The sequence below is a fragment of the Balaenoptera musculus genome, chromosome 20 (assembly GCF_009873245.2).
Source record: "Balaenoptera musculus isolate JJ_BM4_2016_0621 chromosome 20, mBalMus1.pri.v3, whole genome shotgun sequence".
Taxonomy (NCBI): domain Eukaryota; kingdom Metazoa; phylum Chordata; class Mammalia; order Artiodactyla; family Balaenopteridae; genus Balaenoptera; species Balaenoptera musculus.
The window spans coordinates 55,970,381-55,993,806 of record NC_045804.1 but is presented as its reverse complement, the minus strand read 5'-3'; the positions used below and the strand labels follow the sequence as shown (position 1 = coordinate 55,993,806).

Here is a 23,426-nt window from a genome sequence, read left to right as displayed (position 1 = left end):
CAAGGGAGAATGGCCCAGAGTGACCTCTGGAGCAGGACTGCCTGGGTTGGTGTATCAGCTTTGCCACTTTCTAGCTGTGAGATCCTGGGCCAGTTGCTTAACCTCTCTGGGCCTGTGCTTCTTCATCTGTAAAAGTACCTACTTCACAGGATGGTAATGAGGATTAAATCTGCTAATCCTGTAAAACTTGAAACAGTGCCTGGCACATAGGGAAAACATTCAGTAAGTGTTAGCTACCAAGATTATTAAACCACACTCACACACACACAGCACTTTTTTTTTTCACGTGGCCACAGCATTAAAGTGTCAGCTTAGTTTGTACAACCAAAAATGGAAAGGACAGTCAAGGTGGGGAAGGAGTTTCTGCCACTGTAAAGTCTAAGGAATATTTCTATATAAAAAAATAGTAATTACACAATATTTGGCTAACTTAAATCTCAAACTGAGCTCATTAAATTTGTGAAAATCTACCAAACTTAAGCCAAATCAAAAAGAGAAACTTATTAAAGAATGTATATACTTAATTTTAGACCATTCAGAGTTTAAATCAATGTTGAAAGCCTAAATGTACCGGGTGGATGTTTCTCCATCTTGCTATGTGTGAGGTTCTCCTGAACCACTGGCGTCTGTTTCTCAGACACCATCACCCCCTGCAACAGAAGGTAAGGGCCCGTTTAAACGGAAGTCCTCATAAGCCACTCCGTGGGGTCCTCATAAGTACCTGCTCAGTTTGGGAGGCCTGATTCAAGAGTGAGCTGGGTGATGAACTGGAAAAGTAAACCCCGAAGAGTTTTCATCCCAGGCTAAAACAAACTCGGGTTTCAGGGCAGATAGACCGTCTGATTTTTGCAGCGGGGGAAGGCAGCGGCAAACCGCCCACCCTCTGGCCAGTGGCGGGTCAGCTCCGCGTGGCCACCACGATGGGTTCCATCCCACCGCGATCCCTCCCGTTGGGGCTGATGGGGTCTAGTTCTGCCACGTGGAAGGAACTACAATCAACTTGGGAGACTTCAAGCAAATCCGCCCAGGCCCTGGGTTACTGGTTAGGCCCGGAGCCGGGCTGTGTATCAGTCGATGAAACTTACTAACCACTCGTTCAGACATAGGCAAGATCTCATTCTCCAACCGACGACGACGCTGACCCTCGGATTCAACCATCCGTGCCCGAAGTTGTTTAACGCCTTCAAGATGTCTCTCCTGTCTCCTATTTTCTAGCTTTGAGGATTTGCTTTAACTACTTGTTTCTGAACTGCAACTCTGGCTAATTACTATTTATACTCTTCTCCAATCTGCTGCCTGATTGCACAGATGAAGCCGAGCAGTGCACCTCTGGCGAGCAGCTGGGCTGGGCCCAGCGGACAGAACTCTGGGGAGAGGGGGGAGGAGGGCGAAGGGTGTTCCCTGGACACCGGATTTTAGAAAAGCCTTCTGGGTCAGGCTCTTCTTCCGGTGTGTCTGTTTTTCAAGTTAAAACGGCCGCCTTCAAAATAATTAAGTCCACACATTTGCCCAGACATCCAGGATATTCTAAATTAATTTAAAAGTTGTAATTAAGCAGATGGCATTGAAAAGATTCTTTTATTCTTTTTTCCTTAAAACAAAAACAAAAACAAAAACAGAAACCCACTAACCCTGCGGCCACGCCCGGCGCGGCTGGAGCAGCCCGGGATCGCAGCTTCGGGGGCGAGCCGCTGCGTTTGCAGTTCGCTCCTCCAGCCGCGCGCTCCACGGGGTCACCGCCGCGGGCCCTGGGCCTCCGGGCCCAGACAGTCCGGATCATCAGGGTAGGGAGGTGGCTCCGGAGGAGGATGCACTTCCCGCTCCCCGCAGCCCGGCCAAGCCCCAGCGCCCCCCAAGCCCAGCCGCCCCGCGGGCCGCGATGCGAGCGGCCCCGGGCGCCGGTCCCGCCCGCCCGAAGCTCCCGGGCTGCGCGCCCCGCTGCAGGCGCGCGGCCAGCCTTTCCAGGGCGACTTCGTTCTTTCTTCTGCGTTGTTGAGTCAATCAAAAGGAACGTGGCAGGTGGAGGGCGGCCACCTAAGAGACTGCGCGAATCTGCCTGTGGTGACTTCCACTGCCCAACCCAGGTGCTTCTAGAACCGCCCGACATTAAGGGTTCAGTTCTTTTCCTGCCAGTTCCTCCCAGCCCGGCCCCCACTACGTCTGATCTCAGAAAATCCCCGGCTGCCTCAGGCCTCCGGTGGGTTCTACCTGGACGGGCGCTAGTTACAGCCTGACGTCCCGGCCCCCGGCATCGCCCTCCGAGGAGGAGGAGCGGTGGTGGCAGAAATAATGACAACAATACGATCGATGACAATAGCTGGCAATTAGAGAGGCCCCCATCTGCCAGCCAGGCACCTGACCCGCGCGTCGGAGAACCGGGCCGCCCATTGCACAGGTGAGAGCAGTGAGGCCCGCGCGACAAGCCAGCTGCCAGGGCCGGGACGTGGACCCAGGCTCGGGCTCCAGAGCCCCCATTCGCAACAACCGGTGTCGAGGGCCCGGGGACAGTGGGAAGGGTGACTGTCACGGCTGGCTAAACCTCGAGACTTGGGCAACTCCTGACAATAATAAAAACATTAGGACAAAAGGGAGGGGGAGGGCGAGGCTAGGAAGAGAGCGGTTTTAATCCGCTCGGTCAGCCCCCTTTTATCCTCCAAGCTCTCCCGGTCCCCGAAGAGGGGCTGCGGGCAGGGAATGGGGTTTGGTTCGACTCTCCCCTTTTGTTTTCCGAAGTCTCCACCCTCTTGGAGGCTAGCTGGGCCTGGAGGGGTGCCGGGGGCTCGAGGAAGTCATGTTTGCGGGGCTCGGAGATGGTGACCGCGGAGAAGGGGTGGGGACCGGTGGCCGGGCCCCTGGTTGGCGACGAGATTTCCCAAGGCCCGAGTCTGGACCGCGGGCCCACCCGCGCCTCACCGGAAACTCGAGCGACCCAACGGCTCACCCCAAAGACTGCGGGAAGCCTTGAGCAGGGGTCGTGATTATGACCCCGAGGGGCCCCTGTCCCTTTGAACCGAACCACAAGCCGACCGGAGAACCGACTTTACAGAAGCCCCGACCTCTGGGCAACCCGCATTTCTCAATCAACGGGCCCCGAATATTCTTTGCACCCCAAAGTGTCAAGGGCCCGCGGAGACACGCCTCCCTGCCCTGGCTCTCTCAGCACCCCGGCCCGGGAGGCGGAAAACGGGAGGGCGAGTCCCGGGCGCCGCTAAGCCTTCAAAGCCGCGCGCCTCCCGCCGGCTGCAGTGCGCGCCTTTGCCCGACAGGGACCAGCACCGCTCCACGCGCCGCGCGCCCGCTGGCTCACCCTCCGGAGCCCAGGCTGCCCGGCCGCGAGCCGGTCTGACCCCCTTCGGAAAGTGAACAGACTCCCCGCGGCCCCCGCAGGCCGGCGTTGCTCTCACCCCATCCCCATCTGGGCAGCAGAAGCTGCTCTAGAAGTTGGTCTGGGGCTTCCCTGGTGGCGCAGTGGTTGAGAGTCTGCCTGCCAGTGCAGGGGACGCGGGTTCGAGCCCTGGTCTGGGAGGATCCCACGTGCCGCGGAGCAACTGGGCCCGTGAGCCACAATTACTGCCTGCGCGTCTGGAGCCTGTGCTCCGCAACAAGAGAGGCCGCGATGGTGAGAGGCCCGCGCACCGCGATGAGGAGTGGTCCCCGCTTGCCTCAACTAGAGAAAGCCCTCGCAGAGAAACGAAGACCCAACACAGTCATAAATAAAATAAATAAGTAAATAAAAGAACGTGAATTTCTTAAAAAAAAAAAAAAAAAGAAGTTGGTCTGGGGCGGAGACGGCGACCGGCGGGGCGCAGACCGTCCCGGATCCGAGAGGAAAAATAAAATGCGAGCGACGCTGGCTGGATTCGTCTGGGCCGCGGCCACAGTTAGAGGGTCGCGCGCTCCCCTGAGCACCGTCGCAGTCACTGCCCTCCTTCTTTTAGGAGAGATCGCCCGATTAATCTTAGGGCACCGTGGGCCGCTGAGCCCCCAGAGCTCCTCGAGAAGTTTCTCCGGACTGTGGCGAGAGCGGAGCCCAGCGCACCCCGTACGTACCGCGCTGCGGGCCAGCACCGCGCGGTCGTTGCTCGGCCCCTCCCGGACCCCGGTGGTCCGAAGCTGTACCCTTGTCACTTCCACCAACACATGCCACGTCTCCCTCCTCTCCCCGTCGGGATCACGGCTGGCGCCCCAGGCCCCAGCCCTGGCCCTGCCGGGGAAACTCACCGGTACCAGGCGAGGCCCTTGTCGTAGCTGCGGTCGAAGAAGTGGGGCTCGGCGCCCACGGCGCGCACGTCGGGGTGCACGCGCAGGAACTCGAGCAGCGCCCGCGTGCCGCCCTTCTTCACGCCGATGATGATGGCCTGCGGCAGCTGCTTGCTGCCGGACCCGCTGAAAAAGCTAGAGATGGGGCTGGGGGAGTCCGGCGCCTCGGGACTCTGCTCTTCCTGGCTCACGGCGCCCTCGGCCGTCTCCCCGCCAGGAGCCAACTGGGTGGCTGGCGCCGCCGGGAACGGCAGCCTCGAGGGAGGTCCGTCGCGACCTGAGGCCAGGGCCGGCGGGGCGTGGGCGGCGCGGGACCCCGAGCCCAGCAGCAGCAGCCCGGGCGCGGCGGCGCACGAGCCGGCGCACGAGTACAGGAACATGTAGAGCCAGATGCAGAGCATGGCGAAGAGCAGCGCGAGCTTCCTTCTCACCGGTGGCGGGGGCGGCGGCGGCTGCGGCAGAAGCCGGCCGGGGACATCGAGGCAGGATCGGCTGCCGCTCAGGCGCTGCCCCATGCGCTGCCCGCGGGCGCGGCGAGGGGCATGGCTCAGCACATGGCGCGGGTCCCGCCGGAGCCGTGAGCGCGGAGAGAGTTCCCTGGACGCCGAGTAGTTCGGCTTATTGCCCCCGCGCGCCCGCGGCCGCCGCTGCTGCTGCTGCTCTTCCCCAGGTGGCGGCGGCAGCTGTAGCGGCGGCGGCTTTTGACATGCTGCCCGGAGGAGCCGCAACTGGAGCGAAAGTCGGGTGGCGGCAACTGCTGGTCGGGTGCTGCGACGCCGCGCTCGGGGCCAGCAGAGCGCCGCACTCCCGCGCCCGGGCCCCTCCAAACGGTGCGCGCTGCACGGCCGCTCGCCGGGGCTGCCTCCCCGCGGTCCTGCGAACCGAGCCTTGACTGCAGCCCCGGCACTTCCCCGCGGAGGCTGCAAAGTAGAACTGCGCAGGAAGAGAGCCGGGGACCCAGGCAGAGTGGGCGGGCCCGGCCACCGGGAGTGACGGGTCGCTCCACCTACCAGAAACACGGAGCACCATGCAAATCCAGCCGCTCCGCTGAGGGTTCGACAGCCAACCGGCTCACGGAACGTGGGGGTGTGGAAAGGGTTTGGGGCGGTGGAGAGCAGTCGGGGGTTGCTATTGGCTGAGAGACAAGAGGCGGGCTCCGAGGGGCGGAGCCAGGCGCTGGTGACAGGAGCAGCTGGAAGGAAGGACGCTGGAGAGACCTAGCGCTGCGCCCCGGCTTCCGCGCGCACTTCCGCACTTGCTCCCCAGGAGCCAGCCTTGGCTGCAGTTGTCCATGTGCGGGGACGCAAGTCCCCATCCAGATGTTTCGCGGGCGGAATCGTGGTGTGTGCGTGTGTTAGAAATAGGGAGGGGAGTGGAGGAGCGAGAGTCAGGCCGGAGATGCCCGCCCACCCCACGCCGGGATTCGGAGGGGGGACCCTTCGGGACTGGCACCGGTTTAGGAAGTTTAAGTGGAAATCGCTGTCAAACTTTTTTTTTTAATTTTTTTTAAGTCTTTGCTTCTTATTCTTTGCCAGGAGTTGATCTCTCTCCAGCTGCCGGTTAACTGGGGTCGGTGTAAACCATCCTCAGGAAAAATTCTTCCCTCGCTTCCCAAAGTGCCGAGGAAAGAAAAGTCGGGAGAAAAAAGGGAGAAATTAACAGAGAGTTAAAGGCTGGGGGAAATTTTCCTGGTCGAAAAGTGAGTGTGAAAGTCACGTGTAGAAAGTTTTGTCCGGATATGAGGCTGTTGAGGACGTTAGGTGAAGAAAGTGTTCTCCCTTCCCATGAATAAATATCAAAGCCAACATTCGCCCTCATTTAGGAGACGGTTCGGTTTGCTGACCTGTTACACGAATTATTAGGTGTTGTTTTTTTTACCACCGATGTTTTTTTCTAAGTCAAACGTCAACTCGGAGCAAATCGATCCCTGAGTTGCACTTCAAGTCCACTCCAAGCCTCTCTCCCGGGTTTTCCTCCGCAAAGTGACCCTCCCGGGCGGGGCGGGACCGCGCTCTGCTGCATTCTTGCCCCGCGTTCCGGTTGGAAGCTCGGGTGCTCCAGTCACCCCGGTGGCACTCAGGAAGTTCTGGATGCCGGCGACCCGGAGGGGCCAGCGGGCCTCCCACGCCTGGCCCCGGGCGGTTCCGGGACAGAACGTTCCTTCCGATCCCGACCCCCGCGCGGCACCCGGCTGAGCGCTGCCCCCGCTACCTTCCTGGTCCGCGCGGGCGGCGGAACCACCAAGCCCCGGGCCCCCTGCTGCGCTGTCCCCTGGCTGTCCCCTCTCGAGGTAGTGTCCCGAGTCCCGCAGTCCCGCCCCGGGCCCGGTTCCCCTCCGTCGGGAGCACACCGAGGAAGCCCGTAGGCCGTGAGGATCTCTGATCGAGAGAGGGGGACGGCGACCCGGGAGGGTTCCGATGACCCTGCGGCCCCCCACCGGGCCCCCGCGCCCAGCTGTGCTCCGCGCGACCTCCTGGTAACTCTCAAGCCCAAGACATCTTCTTATAGAATGGCTGAGGGGAAAATAATTTAGGAAGAGGATTTCCTCCTCCTTTTATACTCGCAGGGAAATTTTCTTTCCCGTCCTCTTTTCCCCTCTCTTTCTTCGGAAGTGATTTATATACCTTTAGTTTTTTAATTACATTAAGTTATTATAAGTTTATTTTAAACTTCTAAAACATGAGAATATATTTCTGAGCGTTAGCTTAGCCCGACTTTTTTTTTTTTTTAAAGCGACAGGGAAAATGTTAGTGTCTCCGAAGGGTTTCTTCAAATTCACATTATTTCGGGGAGAAATGAAGTCCCTCCTATCCGGAGGCGGCTTAGAGTTTGTGGACTTCTGTGGGTTTGGGGGGAAGGGAATAGCGGTTTATGATTTGTGCGTGTTCAGGCGAATGTAGCTCCCACATGGCTAACTTCAGGCCTGGTTGGGTGTGAAAGCAATGGTTTAAAAAATTTTTTTTGTTTTTTTGATAATCCTAACAAAAATGGTCCCTGTCCTGCGGGTTAGCAAAATCCAGTGTAAAAGAAAAAAGAGTCCACCGGCTATATTTAGGACTTTTTTTTTTCCGGGGGTGAAAGGAAGGAGAGAGAGGAAGCAAAGACATGGGCATCGGAAATTGCCCGGAGAGTTCCGCGGAGCCCAGCGCCCCCCGGGCCAAGTCGCCGCCCGAGCGCTTTCGCCACCCGAGCGCGTTCGGCCCCGACCGCCGAGCAATCGGCAGCGCGCAGAGCTGGGCTCCGCGGCCTGATGCGCACGGTGATGCGGACCTGAGCAGCGCCCGGCGGACCGTTACGTGGGGCAGGGCGGGGCGGGGCGGGGCGGACCTGCACCGTGACCCCGCGCTCTGACCCTTCCGCCCACTCGGCTGGACCGCTCGCTGCGCTCTCCAGAGACGCGCCCCGAAATCTCCAGGCGTGGGGGCCGCTGCAGGTTCTGCGGAGGCGCAACCCGAGGTCAGCCTGTGCGGAGGTGGTGGCGAGGCTGACCGTGAACCCAGTTGGAGCCTCTGCCCGCAATCATGGCTCAGCAGTCAGGGGCGCCCCACGCCCGAGCCTGGCCGTCAGCAAAACGCGGCCACCCAGACCCGGAGAAAGGGTTCCCTTGGATAAACTTATTCAGAAGTTTTGCCCTCGGGAAACCCGCAAAGGAGCGAATTGAGTTTGAGCACAGCTGTAGGGTTTACGGTTTCTTTCGGATGGCTTGTTGCGCTTACCTATGGGGTGCTCGCCTCGGGCCTCGGTCGGGCTAGCGTGGCAGGCAGCCCCTCTCCCTCAGAAACGCACAGGCCGCCCCAGGGGCCACCGCCTGTCCCTCTTCCCCCAGGTCCTGCTGCCCACGACCTCCGTCGGGTCACTCTCTGGCCCTAAAATTCCCCGCCTGTAGAGTAGGATACTTGAGCCAAAAGACGCCCGCGATCTCTTCCGCCTGAAGGTTCTCTGGTTCTGGGCTCGAGCCCCCGCCACTCCGCCCACCGACCCTCCAGCTCCCCCGGGGGCCGGGCCCCCCAGCTTCTCGCCGCAAGGGTCGCACTTTCTGGGCTGCCTGAGCTGATGGCCCGGAGCCCGGTTCCCGTCACCGAAACCCGTGTCCCCCCCGACCCCGCAGCGAGGCGGGCCCCGGGTTGGCGACTGCAGGCTCGCTCCGCCCTGTGCCCCACTGCGCCCAGATGCCCGCCCGCAGGGGTCGCTCCGACGGCTGCGGCGGTGGGGAGACGGTCGCGGCGCCCCAGCACCCAGAGGAGGGAACCTGTCCCCGGCGCGCCCCGGACCCGCCCTCTCCTTGCGGGGAGCTGCCGGCCAGAGGCGAGCCTTTGCCCGGGCCCGGCGCTGCGGCTGGCCAGGCAGACGCGGGATCTGACACCGCGTGGCCTGAGGGCGCCGCCGAGAGGAAACCCTTTCCCAGGCTGCGCTCCAGCTGCACCTCGGGGACCGTGTGCCCACCGGGCTTAGTTGGACCCATCGTCCCGCGACGTCGCAGGAGCGCGGCCGTCTAAGAGGAGCCCTCGGCACACCACAGAAGAGGGATGGTGGCTCTTGTCTTATGGATAAAAGACGTTTGGTGCCCCGATTGCTTTGGTGGCTGGTGTCCAGAGGAGTCAAGGTCGTGTGCTGATTCCGGCTCCCTGGCCCTCGTGGCCCCCTGCTCTGGGCCACAGCTTCCCTTGCCCTCGGCCAAGGGGCAGGGCGTGGTGGGGAGACTGCAGAACAGATATTTATGCCCCAGGCTCCCTCTCCGCTGGGTCATCAAAGGCTGGTGGCTTCCATGTCCTGCAAGACACAGCTCCTGTTGGGAAGTCCTCCCACACAGCCTTGCTGTCACCAGGTTCTGGAATGGCTGTCCGCCTGGCCTCTGCGGGCCTAGGGTGGTGACGACACCTCCCCTTTCCAGCGCCAAGGCACGTGCCCTCCCTGTGTTCTCCCCTCCAGCATCTTTTAAGTAGTTGCCACATTACCCAGCGGGAGTGTGCCACGTCTTTCCTGCCAGGACCCTGACTTTGGTACGCCAGGGCTGCATTACTTTCTCTCATCTGGTTCCCAACCAGTTACCGGCTGTGTGACTTTGAATAAGTTCCACACCTCTTCTGAGCCTGAGCTCCTCTCCTACAGAAGCCTTCAGCCCCATCTTCCTCCCTTAAGCTCTCCTGGCTGTGGAAATACAAGGCCAATCCTGCCTTCACCCTTCTGGGCCTGAGCTACTGAGTTGCGGGAAGAGATCGTGCCTTAGGGATCATTGGTCCTGTTTCAGCTTCCCCACCACAGCCTTCCACGGGCACATAAGGGCGCAACTCTCCTAAATGTCCCCAGGAGGCCCACTTCCCCAGCTCCTGAGACATAGTTTCTTACCTTTGATCCCTCCAGCGTTTCTCAAAGCCTCTTTGAGAACGTAGATGCTGACGGGGATTGTCTACACCTTCCTACCACCAGACATCCACGCACATTAGCACTCACCCAACTCCTTCCTACCCCTCCTTCTTCCCTCTCGTTGCAGTGGAAGAAGCTGCGGGCCAGCCTGACACACAGTGACCCCCAGTACTGCTCTGGACCTCAGCCCTTCTCCCCTCCCATCTCCTTGTCCCTGACACCAGTCTCTGCTGTGTGGACACGGATGTGCCAGCCAGACCCCGTTAGCGAAGGACGCGTTGCCCCAGCTGCGGGAGCGCTGTCAGCACACGGCCTTCGGCTGTCAGCACCTCCAGACTGAGGGCCGGAAGTCACGCCCCTTCCCAGGAGGGCCCCATCCAATGACGGAGCAGGGAGAAAAGGCCTGGTCGTCCCAGCAGGCTCCCGGCATCTCTGAGGGCTTCCTGCCCAGTTGGCAGAGGACGTGGGGCCGGTGTCACAGCTGGGATCGCCCCCTGCCCAAGCCTTCCCCCTCCTCTTCCTTCTACAGATGTTGGTCCCAAGGGCATCGCCCAGGAACCCGACCTGACCTGTGTCCCCCCCTCTCTATGGTATGGTTCAAATCAGTATCCAAACATACTCCTATGTTTATGTATATAGTGTATATATATATTTGTTTGTTTGTTTTTTGCTCCTTTTCAGAGCCAAACACGTGCAGGTTCTACTTTCTCACCTCTTATTTCCTCTTTATAATGCCAGTTATTCTTTTCTAAAAATATTTATTTATTCATTTATTCATTTATTTGGTTGCGTCAGGTCTTAGTTGCAGCATGTGAACTCTTAGTTGTGGCATGCATGTGGGATCTAGTTCCCTGACCAGGGATGGAACCTGGGCCCCCTGCATTGGGAGCACGGAGTCTTACCCACCAGGGAAGTCCCATCTTTTTTTTTTTAAACAATGAGCAGCTTATGCATACACTGAAAAATCTGTAAGAAATACAGAGTAGAGTATGACTCTCTAACCCCGATCCTCAAGTTTCTCTCTCCAAAGGCAACCACTGTTGCTAAACATTTTATGCAAATACAAGTAAACAAGTATACATTACTGTGTCTTTTTTTTTTTTTCCAAATGGGAGCATTAAGTAAATAGTAATGCCATGATATGGGTGATCATTCCATGTCAGTGTGTGTGTGTGTGTGTGTGTGTGTGTGTGTGTGTGTGTGTGTGAGTTTTCAATAATGCTAACTATAGATAACTTCCATTTGAAAATGAAGGAATTATTGAAGTAATAAATGTCTCTTTATCCCTGGGAGTATGGTTTCCTAAAAGATTCTGCTAAAGTTAAGAAGAAAATAACTTTCTAAACTACATATCTTACTTCTAGACAGTATTTATTGACTCCTTGCTTTGAGAAATAATTAACACACTTATATTTGCTTTCACCCTTTCTAAGTTTAAAAAAAATTAACTAGTGTATATTTCATGTTGTCAAGAAGAACAGACACCAGAGAGCTGACACACACTCCCCCTTTCCTCCTTCCCACCCCCACTCCCCCCAAGTGAGGACATGGCAGCAGGTGGCCGTCGGCAAGGCAGGAAGAGAATCTTCACCAGCCACTGAATCGACCGTCACCTTGACCTTGGACTTCCCGGCCTGTTCCAGAACTCTCACAGTTCCAGGATGGTGAGAAAACAATGTCTGTCATTGAAGCCAACCAGTGTATAGGATTTTGTTACAGCAGCTCGAGCTGACGAAGACACCCTGCTTCCCCTGGAAGTCAAATCCAGTGGACGTGCTTCTGTCTGAATTTTCCATGAGGTCTAAGCAGCATTAGATTCGGCTGACCATTGGGTCTTCCTTGACACTGCTCACGAGCCACCAGTGTTTCCCCAACAAGCATATAAAATCCTCACCCTTTACCCCAGCTTACAAACCCTGCCTGCTGCAGCTCTACTGACCTTCCCAGCTCATCTTGTTCTACACTCCAATGACCATGACAGCCCAGCCACACTGGCCTTTATCAACTTCTTAAATATCCCAAGTCCCCCCTCCCACGCCCATCACATGCCCTTTGCACATGCTGATTCCTCTCCTTATAATTGCTCTTTCCCTCCATTTTGCATGACAGGCTCTTTCTAATCCTTAGTTTTCAGTTTAAATATCACACCTTCAGAGCCCTTGTCTGATCATTTTATCAAAAGTAGGTCTTCTTTGAGCTCAGCTCCACTTCGTTTCTTCCCAGCGCTTTCAGTAATTTATAACTGTTGTCGTTATTTTGTTTGTTCATTCACTGTATCACTGTACACCCCACCGCCCTTGGCTAGGAACATACTTGCTTTGTTTATCACTGAACACCTGGCATAGGGCCCTGGGTAGGCTTTCAATGCGTATTTGTTGAATAAATGAATTAGTCCGTAAGGACTGAATTAAAATGCATATAAGGTGTCTAATAACGTGCCTGACACATTGTACAAGTTTAGCAATGATGAGATTCCACCTCATTGAGAGTGCGGTTATTTCTACAAAGGTGCTAGGTGTTATTGGTGAAAATTTCAGCAAATTCCCATTGTTTTTGGAAGAAAAAATAGATACACTTTATGGAACCCTTGGAGCAGTGGTTCTCAAAGTGTGGTCCTTGGACCAGCAGCAGAAGCATCACCTGGGAATTTGTTAGAAAAGAAACCTGAAACTCTGGGGGCGGGGCCCAGTAGTCTGTGTAGTAACAACACTGCCCGGGTAGCTTCTGATGTGTGCCTGAGTTTGAGAACCATTGCCTTAGGGTATTTTTTTGTTTTGTTCTCTTTTTATTTTGAATTGTGGTAAAAATACATAACATAAGCTTAACATCTTAACCATTTCTTAATGTACAGTTCAGTAGCGTTAGCTACATTGACACTGCTCTGCAGCCAATCTCCTGAAATCTTTTCATCTTGCAAAACCAAAACTCTGCTCCCATTAAATAATAAGTCCCTCTTCCCCCTCCCCCTGGCCCCTGGCAACCACCATTCTACTTTCTCTTTCTATGAATTTGACTACTGTAGGTACCTATTTAAGCAGAATTATACAGTATTTGACCTTTTGTGTCTGGCTTATTTAACTCAGATTATGTCTTCAAGGGTCATCCATGTTGTACCATGTGTCAGAATTTCTTTCCTTTTTAAGGATGGATAATATTCCATTGTATAAACCACATTTTGTTTATCTATTTATCCATCAATGGACAGTGGGGTTGCTTACACCTTTGGGCTATTATGAATGATGCTGCTACGAGCAAGGGTGTACCCATATTTCTTCAAGACCCTCCTTTCAATTGTTCTGGATATCTACCCAGAGGAGGAATTGCTGGATCCTACGGTAATTCTCTGTTTCACTTTTTGAGGAACCGCCATAACGTTTTCCATGGCAGCTACTCCATTTTACATTCCTACCAGCAGGGCACGAGAGTTCCACTTTTTCCACACCCTTGCCAACACTTGCTATTTTATTTTTTCTGATAGCTGCCATCCTAATGGGTGAGTTCACCGTGTTTCTTTTTAATTTGCATTTCTCTAATAATTAGTGTGCTTTAGAGTACTTTTACACGTTGATATGATAACCTTTTTGTAGTTTATAGGCCCTGTTTATAGGATGGCAGAGTACCTGCAGCAACACAGGTGGGGAATTTTCAGTCACTTCAACGTTTAATATTAAATGTAGAACAACCCAGATTCTTTATCAATGCCCTTAAAATCCTGACCTATCTGTATTTTTCAGCCATCAAAATGGGACCTTTTTTTTTTGTCCCACTTCCACCATCACAGCCGTAAAGGCTGACAAATCAGGTCTGTACTGAAGCCCACCTTCACAGACTGCTCCTTCCTTCAGGCAGAGAGAGACAGCATGTCTAGAAAATGGTAGAAACCGCACCCAGGAGTGCAAATGTCCTACAGTCAATCGCTCAGGGGACTGAAAGCGCTTTTGAAGTAGCAGGTGGCAGCCTGAGAGCCTTTGAACCAGATCCGCCTTACTTACTGGCTAGAGAGGAATCCTGTTTTAATCAAAGAGAAAATCTTTGGAGGTATCTGGGAGCACCAGTGCTTCTTATAACTTATCTCCCAAAGGTCTGTGTACAGCTCTCAGGTATTTCAAACCGGTCCCTCTTCAAGCGGCGGGAAGCAACGGGGTACAGTGTCGTGTGGACTCCAATGTCACATCCACTTCACTGTGGACGCTTTCTCCTCTTTCGTTTCCAACCCTTCTTTCCCACTTTTCACTTTCTCCCTCTGGAGATCACCTTTGTAACCTATTCTTCATCTCCGATTCCCAACAGTCCACAAAGAGGCTGAAGTAACAGATAAGTGAGTTTCCCGTTGTCATAAACGCCGCCGGCCATTTCCCTGGCTTTGCTAACTGCATTACTGGAAAAACTGGCCTTAGGAGGAAGATGGGTTTCCTGTTGACTTCCATTAGCGCTTGATGAATTTCTTAACTTCGAGCCTTTGGGAAACCCGTTTGAAATAGGAACGCCTGGTACTTTTTGTGAAGTAAGAATATGAGTAGAAGATAGTGATGCTGACTTCCATCGGCCACCTGTGACAATTAGTTATGATATAGAAGGTGGGCTTTGTCTCCATAGGGGTCTGCCCACCTCTCAAAATTCCAGGGGCCAGTATCAGACTTTCAATCCCGTCTCCATCTGAAAGGCGCAACAGCACAAAGGTGAATCTACCTAAAAAATGAGGTTGGTTTGTAAAACCCAGAGCTGCCTCTTACTTGGTTTCCCTAAGACTGTGTCCCGAGGAGGTTACCAGTATGTTGAAAGTAACACACTGTTCTGGAGTAAAAGCTCTTTGTGGAAATTGTTTGACCATCAGTGTTTAAACCAATGAGTGTTTAACCTGCTGGCTCTGCTCTGCCCACCTTGATTAACTGCACTCACCAACACTGATTTCTACCTGTCACTCTTCCACTCGAAGACTTTCCGTGGTTCTTGGTTGTGTGCACCTGTGGTTCTCAACTCTGATTTCATCTGGACAAGGCTGTCTGCTTCTGTCACCTGCCATCCTAGGGCTCTTTGAAAAGTTACTAATGTCTCTGTGCCTCAGTTTCCGTCTGTAAAATGGGTTGGTAATGCTGTCAGGGCTTAGAGCAATGCCAGACCCGTGCTGGCATTCAAGGGATGCTGGCTCTCCTCATCACACGTAAATAAATGACTGTCACACCCCCCTCCCTTGCCCCAGTGCTCGCCTCTGCTCCGTAGCTCATGATGGCCCGTGATTCTCAGATGAGGAAGTGGAGAGGGGGCACCTTCGGAACCTCTGGGGCTGAAAACACACTCAGATGTTCTGATCTAACTCACTAGGGGGCACTCTCCCGCCCTCCACCCCCACGGACATTCCCTCATGAGAATCACGTGAACGCCTCCTGTTCAGATACCTGTCCTGAAACTTGGCCGACAGTTTAGACCAAGCCTGGCCAGGTTAGAAAGGACTGAGAGGCTGAGTGAACAGGAAAGCAGCAGACGCCACTCCGGGCTAGTGGGTCGCTGTTGCCAGATCTCCCGATTTTTCCCAGCAAAGCTAGAAAACTGGACCTTTATGTGAAATTGCCTGCACTTTATACGTGAGGAGATTTTAAAAGTTACATGTTTGAAATAAAATTTAAGAACAGCCTTGGGGGTCATTAATATCTGAGCCAAACACAGGTAGATCAGACGGAGGAAATCCAACTGCCAACCTCTGACCTTTACAAACCCCTGTTCCTTCCAGAGAGCTCCTGAGAGCAAGAGAACTTCTGACTCTTGTTTACAGACGCGAACACTGATTTTCAGCAAAGCGAAGGTCATCTAAACCGCAGCAAAAGGGGCCATTGATCCCCCACTGCCTCCTCCCCACCACGCAAGAGCCTCCCAATCCAGCCCCCTTTGGGAGACGCCCAGACCGCTTGTGCACAGCTCACATCCCCCTATTTGCACACATCGCCATCCACACACCAACTCTCCCACTTCGTGTAAACCCTCCTCCAACCCGGCCCTGGCGCTGGGCACCGTCCCAGACTGATAGTCGGTGGCCAACGAATTGTTGCTGCTCAAAGTAATTAAAGTAATTAAGCACGTTGGGTTATTGCATTAGAGTAATAGCTTACTTAATGGCCACTTAAATACTCTGTAATGTCAGTCTGTGGTCTGCTGTGGAGCCCCTAGATTATAAAGTAAGTGAGTTTCTGGATTTTTCACTAGCTCAAAGCCTTTGCTGATTCATCTGTTCATTCATTTATTTGTCCTTTCTTGAGCTACCCCTGTGGCTAGGCCCTGTGCTAGTAACAGAAATGCAGTCCATGCCTTCATACAGCTCACAGTCTCCAGAACCATCTTGATAGCTTTAAGTGTAGATATTATAAAGGTATCTATTTATTATAAAAGTGAAAAGGACAAATTAATTTAATACATGGATACGCAGGGGGAATTCAGTTGGAAACTGAGACAGCTGTGCACAAGGAATCTCTTCCCCCTCCCCAGGCCTCCTATCTGGTGGCTCAGAAACAAATAGTTATTTCCTAAAGCAACTGAGGAAGCCTGAATGATTCCTGCACAGAGTTGGCACCAGAGGAGCAAAGATCCAGAAGAGACCTTGCTGAGCCTTTGCCCCATCCAGGAAGGAATTATTGACCTTTGAAGGTAGCATTTCATGACCTTCCATCTGTCTTTGGCCTCAAGGACTCCTGAGTATAAACACAGGTACTACCTAAGTAATGATTCAAGCAATTAGATCCCATTGGGTAATTCCAGAGAGAGTTTGTTTTGGTGAATTCAGCCTTGCCCTGCAAGAAATAATAAAGGGACTCTTTCAGGTTGAAATGAGAGGATGCTGGAGAGCCACTTAAAGCTGGATAAACAAATAAAGATCTTTGATAAAAGTAAATACATGGGCAAATATAAAAGCCAGTATTATTGTTATTTTCTACATGTTTTAAAAGACAAATGCATAAAAATCAACGTAATATGATGTTGGACACACAGTGTATAAAGATGTAATTCGTAACAACAATAACATTAAAGAGGTGGGTAAGGAGTTGTATAAGAGCAGAGTATGTGCTACTGAAGTTAAGTTGATAGCAATTAAAATTAGATTGTTATAACTTTAAGATTTTAAATGTGTCATAGTAACCATGAAGAAAAGATCTATAAATATACACAAAAGGAAGTGAGAAGGAAATCAAAGTGGATCACTACAAAAAAATCAACTGAACATAAAAGAAGGTAGTAATGGAGGAAATGAGGGACCAAAAAATCTATAAGACATACAGAACACAAATAGCAAAATGGCAGATGTCCTTCCTTATAAGTAATTACATTAAATGTAAATGGATTAGACCTTCAAAAAGCAGATATTGGCAGAGTGGATAAAGAAAACATTATCCAACTATGTGCTGTCCAGAAGAGCCTCACTTTAGATCTAAAGACACAAATGGTTTGAAAGTGAAAGAATGAAGATATTCCATGCAAATAGTTAAACCAAAAGAGATAGTGATATACTATCATCAGACAAAATAGACTTTAAATTTAAAAATTGTTATAAGAGACAAAGGAGGACATTATATGTTGATAAAAGGGTCAATTCATCAAGATGATATAACAATTAGAATCATATGTGCATCGAACAACAGACACCCTCCCCCCAAAATTTATAAAGCAAATATCGACAGAAGTAAAGGGAGTTATATAGTGATAGTTGGAGACTTCAATACCCCACTTTCAATAATGGATAGAATCATCAGACAGATGACCAATAAATATGGAAATAGAGGATTTGAACAACAATATAAACCAACTGGAGTTAATAGACATACAGAATACCCTAGCCAACAGCAGCAGAATACACATTTTTCTCAAGAGCATGTGGAACATTCTTAGGATAGACTGTATGTTAGGTCACAAAACAAATCTTAGTAAATTTTAAAAGACTGAAATCATGCAAAGTATCTTTTCTGGACACAATGGAATGAAACTAGAAATCAACGGTAGAAGTAAAATAGGAAATTTCACGAATATGTAGAAATTAAACAGCACATTCTCAAACAACCAATGGGTCAAAGATTAAATCATAAGGGAAAGTTAAAAATACCTTGAAACAAATGAAAAAAAGAAACCAAAATGTACAGGATGCAGTAAAATTATCCCTTATTAATACTGATGCAAAAATCCTCAATAAAATAATAGCAAGTGAATTTAGCAGTATATTAAAAGGATTATACACCATGACCAAGCAGCATTTATTCCTGAAATGCAAGGGTGGTTCAAAATATGAAAATTAATCAGTGTAACACATTCCATTAATATAATGAAGGAAAACTAAAAGTAGAACTACCATACGACCCAGCAATCCCACTGCTGGGCATATACTCTGAGAAAACCATAATTCAAAAAGAGTCATGTACCACAATGTTCGCTGCAGCTCTATTTATAATAGCCAGGACATGGAAGCAACCTAAGTGTCCATCAACAGATGAATGGATAAAGAAGATGTAGCACATATATACAATGGAATATTACTCAGCCATAAAGAGAAACGAAATTGAGTTATTTGTAGTGAGGTGGATGGACCTAGAGTCTGTCATACAGAGCGAAGTAAATCAGAAAGAGAAAAACAAATACTGTATGCTAACACAAATATATGGAATCTAAAAAAAAAAAAAAAAATGGTCATGAAGAACCTAGGGGCAGGACGGGAATAAAGACACAGACCTACTAGAGAATGGACTTGAGGACACAGGGAGGGCAAAGGGTAAGCTGGGACAAAGTGAGAGAGTGGCATGGACATATATACACTACCAAATGTAAAATAGATAGCTAGTGGGAAGCAGCCGCATAGCACAGGGAGATCAGCTCGGTGCTTTGTGACCACCTAGAGGGGTGGGATAGGGAGGGTGGAGGGAGGGAGACGCAAGAGGGAAGAGATATGCGGATATATGTATATGTACAGCTGATTCACTTTGTTATAAAGCAGAGACTAACACACCATTGTAAAGTAATTCTACTCCAATAAAGATGTTAAAAATATATATATATAATGAAGGAAAAATTTTTAAAAACACTCATGATCATATCAGTTGATGCAGAAAGAACATTTGACAGAATTCCACACACTTTCATGATAAAAAGCACACAATAAACTAAGAATAGAAAGGCGCTTCTTCAACATGATAGAGGCTATATACATAAAGCCCACAGCTAACATCCTAACCCTAGCCCCTTTGAAGGCAACTCAGGGCACAGCTGTACGGAGTCGCAGCTTGATTCCTCTGGAAAACAAGGCTTGAGGCGAGCAGCAACATGCTAACAATCTACTGGAGAGGCACAAGCCCACAGGGTGCGGACCAGCAGCCACGGGAAGTGAGGCCAGGGAAGGAGAGAGGAGAGGCTGTACTTGTGGGCGACTTGGAGAAGAGCTTGGAAGAGGTAGGCAGCCTGGCTCATTAGCCTTCTTTATTTTTATTTTATTTTATCTTTTTTTTTTTTTCACTAGCCTTCTTCAGAAGAGTGGAAGGAGGTCCACAGGATGGGACGGGGGTTTATCTACCACTGGTAGGGGTTTCCTCCTTCTCTTGTCCCCCATTGGTCAAGGTCCATCAGTTGGGAGTTATTTCCTCAGGCTTCCCAGATTGCATCACCTGGCCCTTTGTTGGCTGCAGCAAGCAGCCCCCACGCCCTGCAGCATGCTGTGTTTTTCAGATTTGGAAGTTGGAGAGGTGCAGGGGTCTGAATGGCGGTCTCCCAAAAGGTATGTCCACCTGGAACTTGTGAATGCAACTCTATTTGAATAAAGGGTCTCTACAGATGTAATTAAGGTAAGGATTCTGAGTTGAGATCATCTTGGATCAGGGCGGGCCCTAAATCCGATGACAAGTGTCCTTAGAAGAGGATGACATGGAAGAGAGGCCAGCGAAGACAGAGGCAGAGGCTGGAGTTTTGCTGCCATGAGCCGAGGGATCTCCAGAAGTTGAAGGAGGCCAGGGGCCCATCCTCCACCGGAGGCTCGGCAGCCAGCCAGGCCCGCCTACGCTGGGACCTCCAGGACTGTGAGAGAATAAACTTCGCTGCTTTAAGCCACCAAGTCTGTGTAGTCATTTGTTACAGCAGCTCTAGGAAACACGTCCTGACGAATACACCGATGGGACCGTCCACAGAAAGACCGGGAAAGGAAGAGGGCAGCTGCGGAGATTCGAGGTGAGCAAAGGTGTGTCCCATCCAGCTCCTCCTGCAGACCCGTGTGGAGGGAACAGGGGACCTAGGGACACAGGTCTGCTGGCAGGTGGGGGTGGGGTGTGAGGCTGGACCTCCAGTCGGTGGGGAGGCTGAGGGCTGTCAGATCAAAGGGAGTCACCGGTTCATTAAAAATGGATGCTGTTGTCCATGAGGATGGCGGCAGGGGATGTGGAGAGACAAAGCGGGATAAACACAGGGTTGAGATGGTCTCGGGGGCGGGGGGGAGCTGAGCTCTCGTGGGAAGGGGCTGTGGGCAGGGATTATCTGGCTACTATTGAACAGATGAACGGCTGGAGTTTTAGGTGCTGATAATGACATTGAAAAACGTCCCCCAAAGATATCAGGCCCTACTCCCCAGAAACTGTGACTACTACATAGCAAAAGATGTGATTAAGTTAAGGATGTGGAGATGGGCGGGCTAACCTGGATTACCTGGGTGGGATCTGGCTAAGGATGTACATGTCCTTCTAGGAGAGAGGTCGGGGGTGGGGGAGATTTCACACACACACACACACACACACACACACACACACACACACACACACACACACGGGAGAGGGCTGTGTGAGAAAGGGGGCCGAGACTGGAGTGTGACGGTCATGAAGCCACAAACCAACAAACACCAGCAGCCACAAGAAGCTGGAGGAAGCAAGGAAGGATTCTCCCCTAGAAGCTTCGGAGGGAGGTTACTCCTGTTGACACCCTGATTGCAGCCCTTGATACCGACCGACTTCAGACTTCAGACCTTTAGAACCGTGAGAGAACACATCTCTGTTGTTTTTAAGCCCCCTAGTGTGTGGCAATTCGTTACAGCAGCCCTAGGAAGCTAATACAAATGGGGAGGAAGTCAGGGCTGATTTGGCCCTAAGTCATAGCTCCTGCAGGAAGGAGGGACCAGGAGAACTTAGGGCCACGTGTAGAGGAAAGGAAAGTGGAACGGACGACGAGTCAACTCCATAAACAAGTTCTGTAGCAGATGCTGTTTGACGCCGTACATGCTCACCCTTGAAAAACAAGGACAGAAGTACAAGGTATTGAACGCCCAGTACAGATTTCAGGAGGAAGCAGGGTGAGCAGAAAACCGGGGTCCCCTATAGGAGGTGCTGTTGAGTGAAGGTGAACTCAGGCGTCTAAACAGAAACAGAAAAGGACCTGCGAGGAGGGGGCGGGGGGGGCGGAAACAGAGCCGGACACCCTGCAGGGCAAACCCGCACACCCGCCCGCCCGCACCCCACGTGCGGAAGCATCGCCGTTCTGTTTCCAGTCTTGCTCTACTTCAGAGCCGCGGGCTGTGTCTGCTCGGGGCCAGAACAGCTGGGCAATTCAGGAAAATCATTCATCGGACAGTTCAGTGGGGCAGTGCAGGACGGAGCAAAGCGTGCGAATTACTTGCTCCAGTCCCGTCCCCGGCCTCCCTCACCAACTTCGGAAACGGCAGGAATCGTACCGCATTACAGACGGGAACTCGTAGAGGTGGGAACAGACCCCTGCCCGGGGGCAGACCCGAATTCAAACTTGGATCTGTCTGCCTCCTAAATGCATGATTTCTCCATCAGTGTGTGGAGGGAACGGACATATGTGCTCTTTGAAATTTCTGAAGCAGTCGGCCTGAGATAAGACATGTGTCAGCATGACTAAGACACTTGAAAAGAGCGAGGGAAAATCTGTTGAGAGCCACCTCCCCATATTAGAGACCAGGGGGATCCATGGACCCTCTGAAATAGTTTGCAAATTTGTACAGGCGTGTGTCCATTTTCTAGGTGGCAAGGGCCTCACCTCCTACGCCTTAAAATACGTGAATCTTGCTGCTCTAGACATAGGACACCATGCCGGGCTCTATGAGTAACCATCAGTCTTTCTAAATCTAATGCTAGTTGGGTGCCCATAATCCACAGACAAAGACAGTGCTTTGGGAAGAGGCTATAAAACTGACATATAAATATGTTTGTTTTACTTCTCAGCCCAGGCACATCTGTCTGGGCAGTTCTGGTCACACGTAGGTATGATATAAAGATATAAAAGGTGCCCCCCAAAAGGAAACCCAGAAGTTACCAAGTCATTCACAACTACATAAAGACTCTATCAAAATTCTTTAAAGCCTTGTGTCTACATGCCCTACTCGTCTCCCTGAGACTTTCTAAACTGCTAGGAGCCCTTCTCAGTGAGGCGACAAAGGTTAATTAACAGGGCGGCCCCTCTACATCAGAGAAGCATAGGCAAGTAAGGGAGAGAAAGCTTGAGTCAGCGTGGGCAGAGATGTCATCCTTACACATTTGTTCTGCCAAAACCCATCTGGATGAGCCTGGGTTCTCCAGAGGAACAGAACCAAGAGGACTGAGGGCTTGGCTGGTTGACAGGAATTGGCTCCTGCAGTTATGGAGACAAAGTCCCAAGACCCGCAGTCGGCAAGCTGTTGACCCAGGAGAGCCGATGATACGGTCCAGTCCGAGTCTGGGAGCTGTGACCGGTGTCGTCCAAAAAGAGAAAAAGATTTCCGTCCGTGTCTGCTGAGGCTGCTCACGTTCCTGCAGCTTAAGAACACCTGTTGGCACCTCAAGGTGGGCAAGAGGCCCTGGGTCCAGCCTGCTTCCTTAACTCTCCTGGAAAAGGAGCCGACCTTCCAGCCGCATCCATCTGGGAATCAGGAATTATAATCACTGAAGGGACCATATCGGATCTCAAGCAATTAGGTGGGAAAATCCTAGTGGCCACCCTATAAATCCAGATCACAGGCGATAGCTGAATACACCAGATGGTGGGTACTGCTGTGTGCTCTTGGGGAAGATGAGTCAAGTGGCTCAATTCTAGCCCGTGGTGTTGGCAGGAAGATGTCCGTCCTTCTGTGTTCACTGTCCTTTTGTCCATGTGGGGCACCAGGGTCAGGACTTCTGGAGCACATTCCTTGGGGCTCCCAATGGTACCCCTGTGTAAAAGAGAAGCTGCGGGAAGGCAAAGTGGATGCCAGAGTAAGTAAAGGGACGGGGCTGTGGGACAGGCCCGGGGTGGTGAGAGCAGCCTGAGACCCAGGGAGCCCCGGGCTGGCTTGGGACCCTCCGCAGAGAGGGCTGGCCACCTGGCCTCCTGCTGTGCCCAACAGCCAAGGTATTTTCAGCTTTTCGATGCTGGGGGCTGCGGGTCTATCCCTGGTCACGTTTGTCTCCAAGTGAAGTGGGCTCAGGGAGCAGATGCACCACGGTCCCAAGCGAGAGCCTGAAGGGGGAGGCCCTCCACCTCTCCTGCCACAGCCAGCCCAGAACTCAGCCGCAACACCCTCCTACTTCTCCCGAGACCCGGCCGATCACAGATCAGAACTGGCTAATCCTTTCCTCCCCAGCCGGCCCAGCCTCGGTGTGTCAGAGCTGCTGCCGGAACGCCGGATGCATGAGTACAGACGTTAGCGCCTTTGATCTCCGAGCACGACGACATAGACTTATCAAATGTTTGCCTCTTTCTGCCTCTTCGAAAGGCTGATTTATAGGACGCAGCCTTAGCCTCCCTTCCTTTCTTGAAATATGAAGTGTTCGTGAATAGCCAGGGTAATATTTAATATCCTGCCAAGGAGGCTTTTGCACTGACTA

The 23,426-nt window shown here is 52.0% G+C and overlaps 1 protein-coding gene across 2 annotated transcripts in view; it reads right to left on the bottom strand.

The window, feature by feature from the left end:
• The window catches only part of LOC118887268 (heparan sulfate glucosamine 3-O-sulfotransferase 3B1), a 44,375-nt gene extending 38,421 nt beyond the window's left edge, over positions 1-5,954 (bottom strand). Inside the window, exon 1 of one of the 2 annotated variants that reach the window (XM_036837996.1) lies at positions 4,222-5,954. In XM_036837996.1, coding sequence (XP_036693891.1) covers positions 4,222-4,775 — 554 coding nt within the window. In that variant the 5' untranslated portion in view covers positions 4,776-5,954. The remainder of the gene's footprint in view (positions 1-4,221) is intronic. The other variant, XM_036837997.1, reaches the window with a different exon arrangement.
• Positions 5,955-23,426: the final 17,472 nt, after the last annotated feature.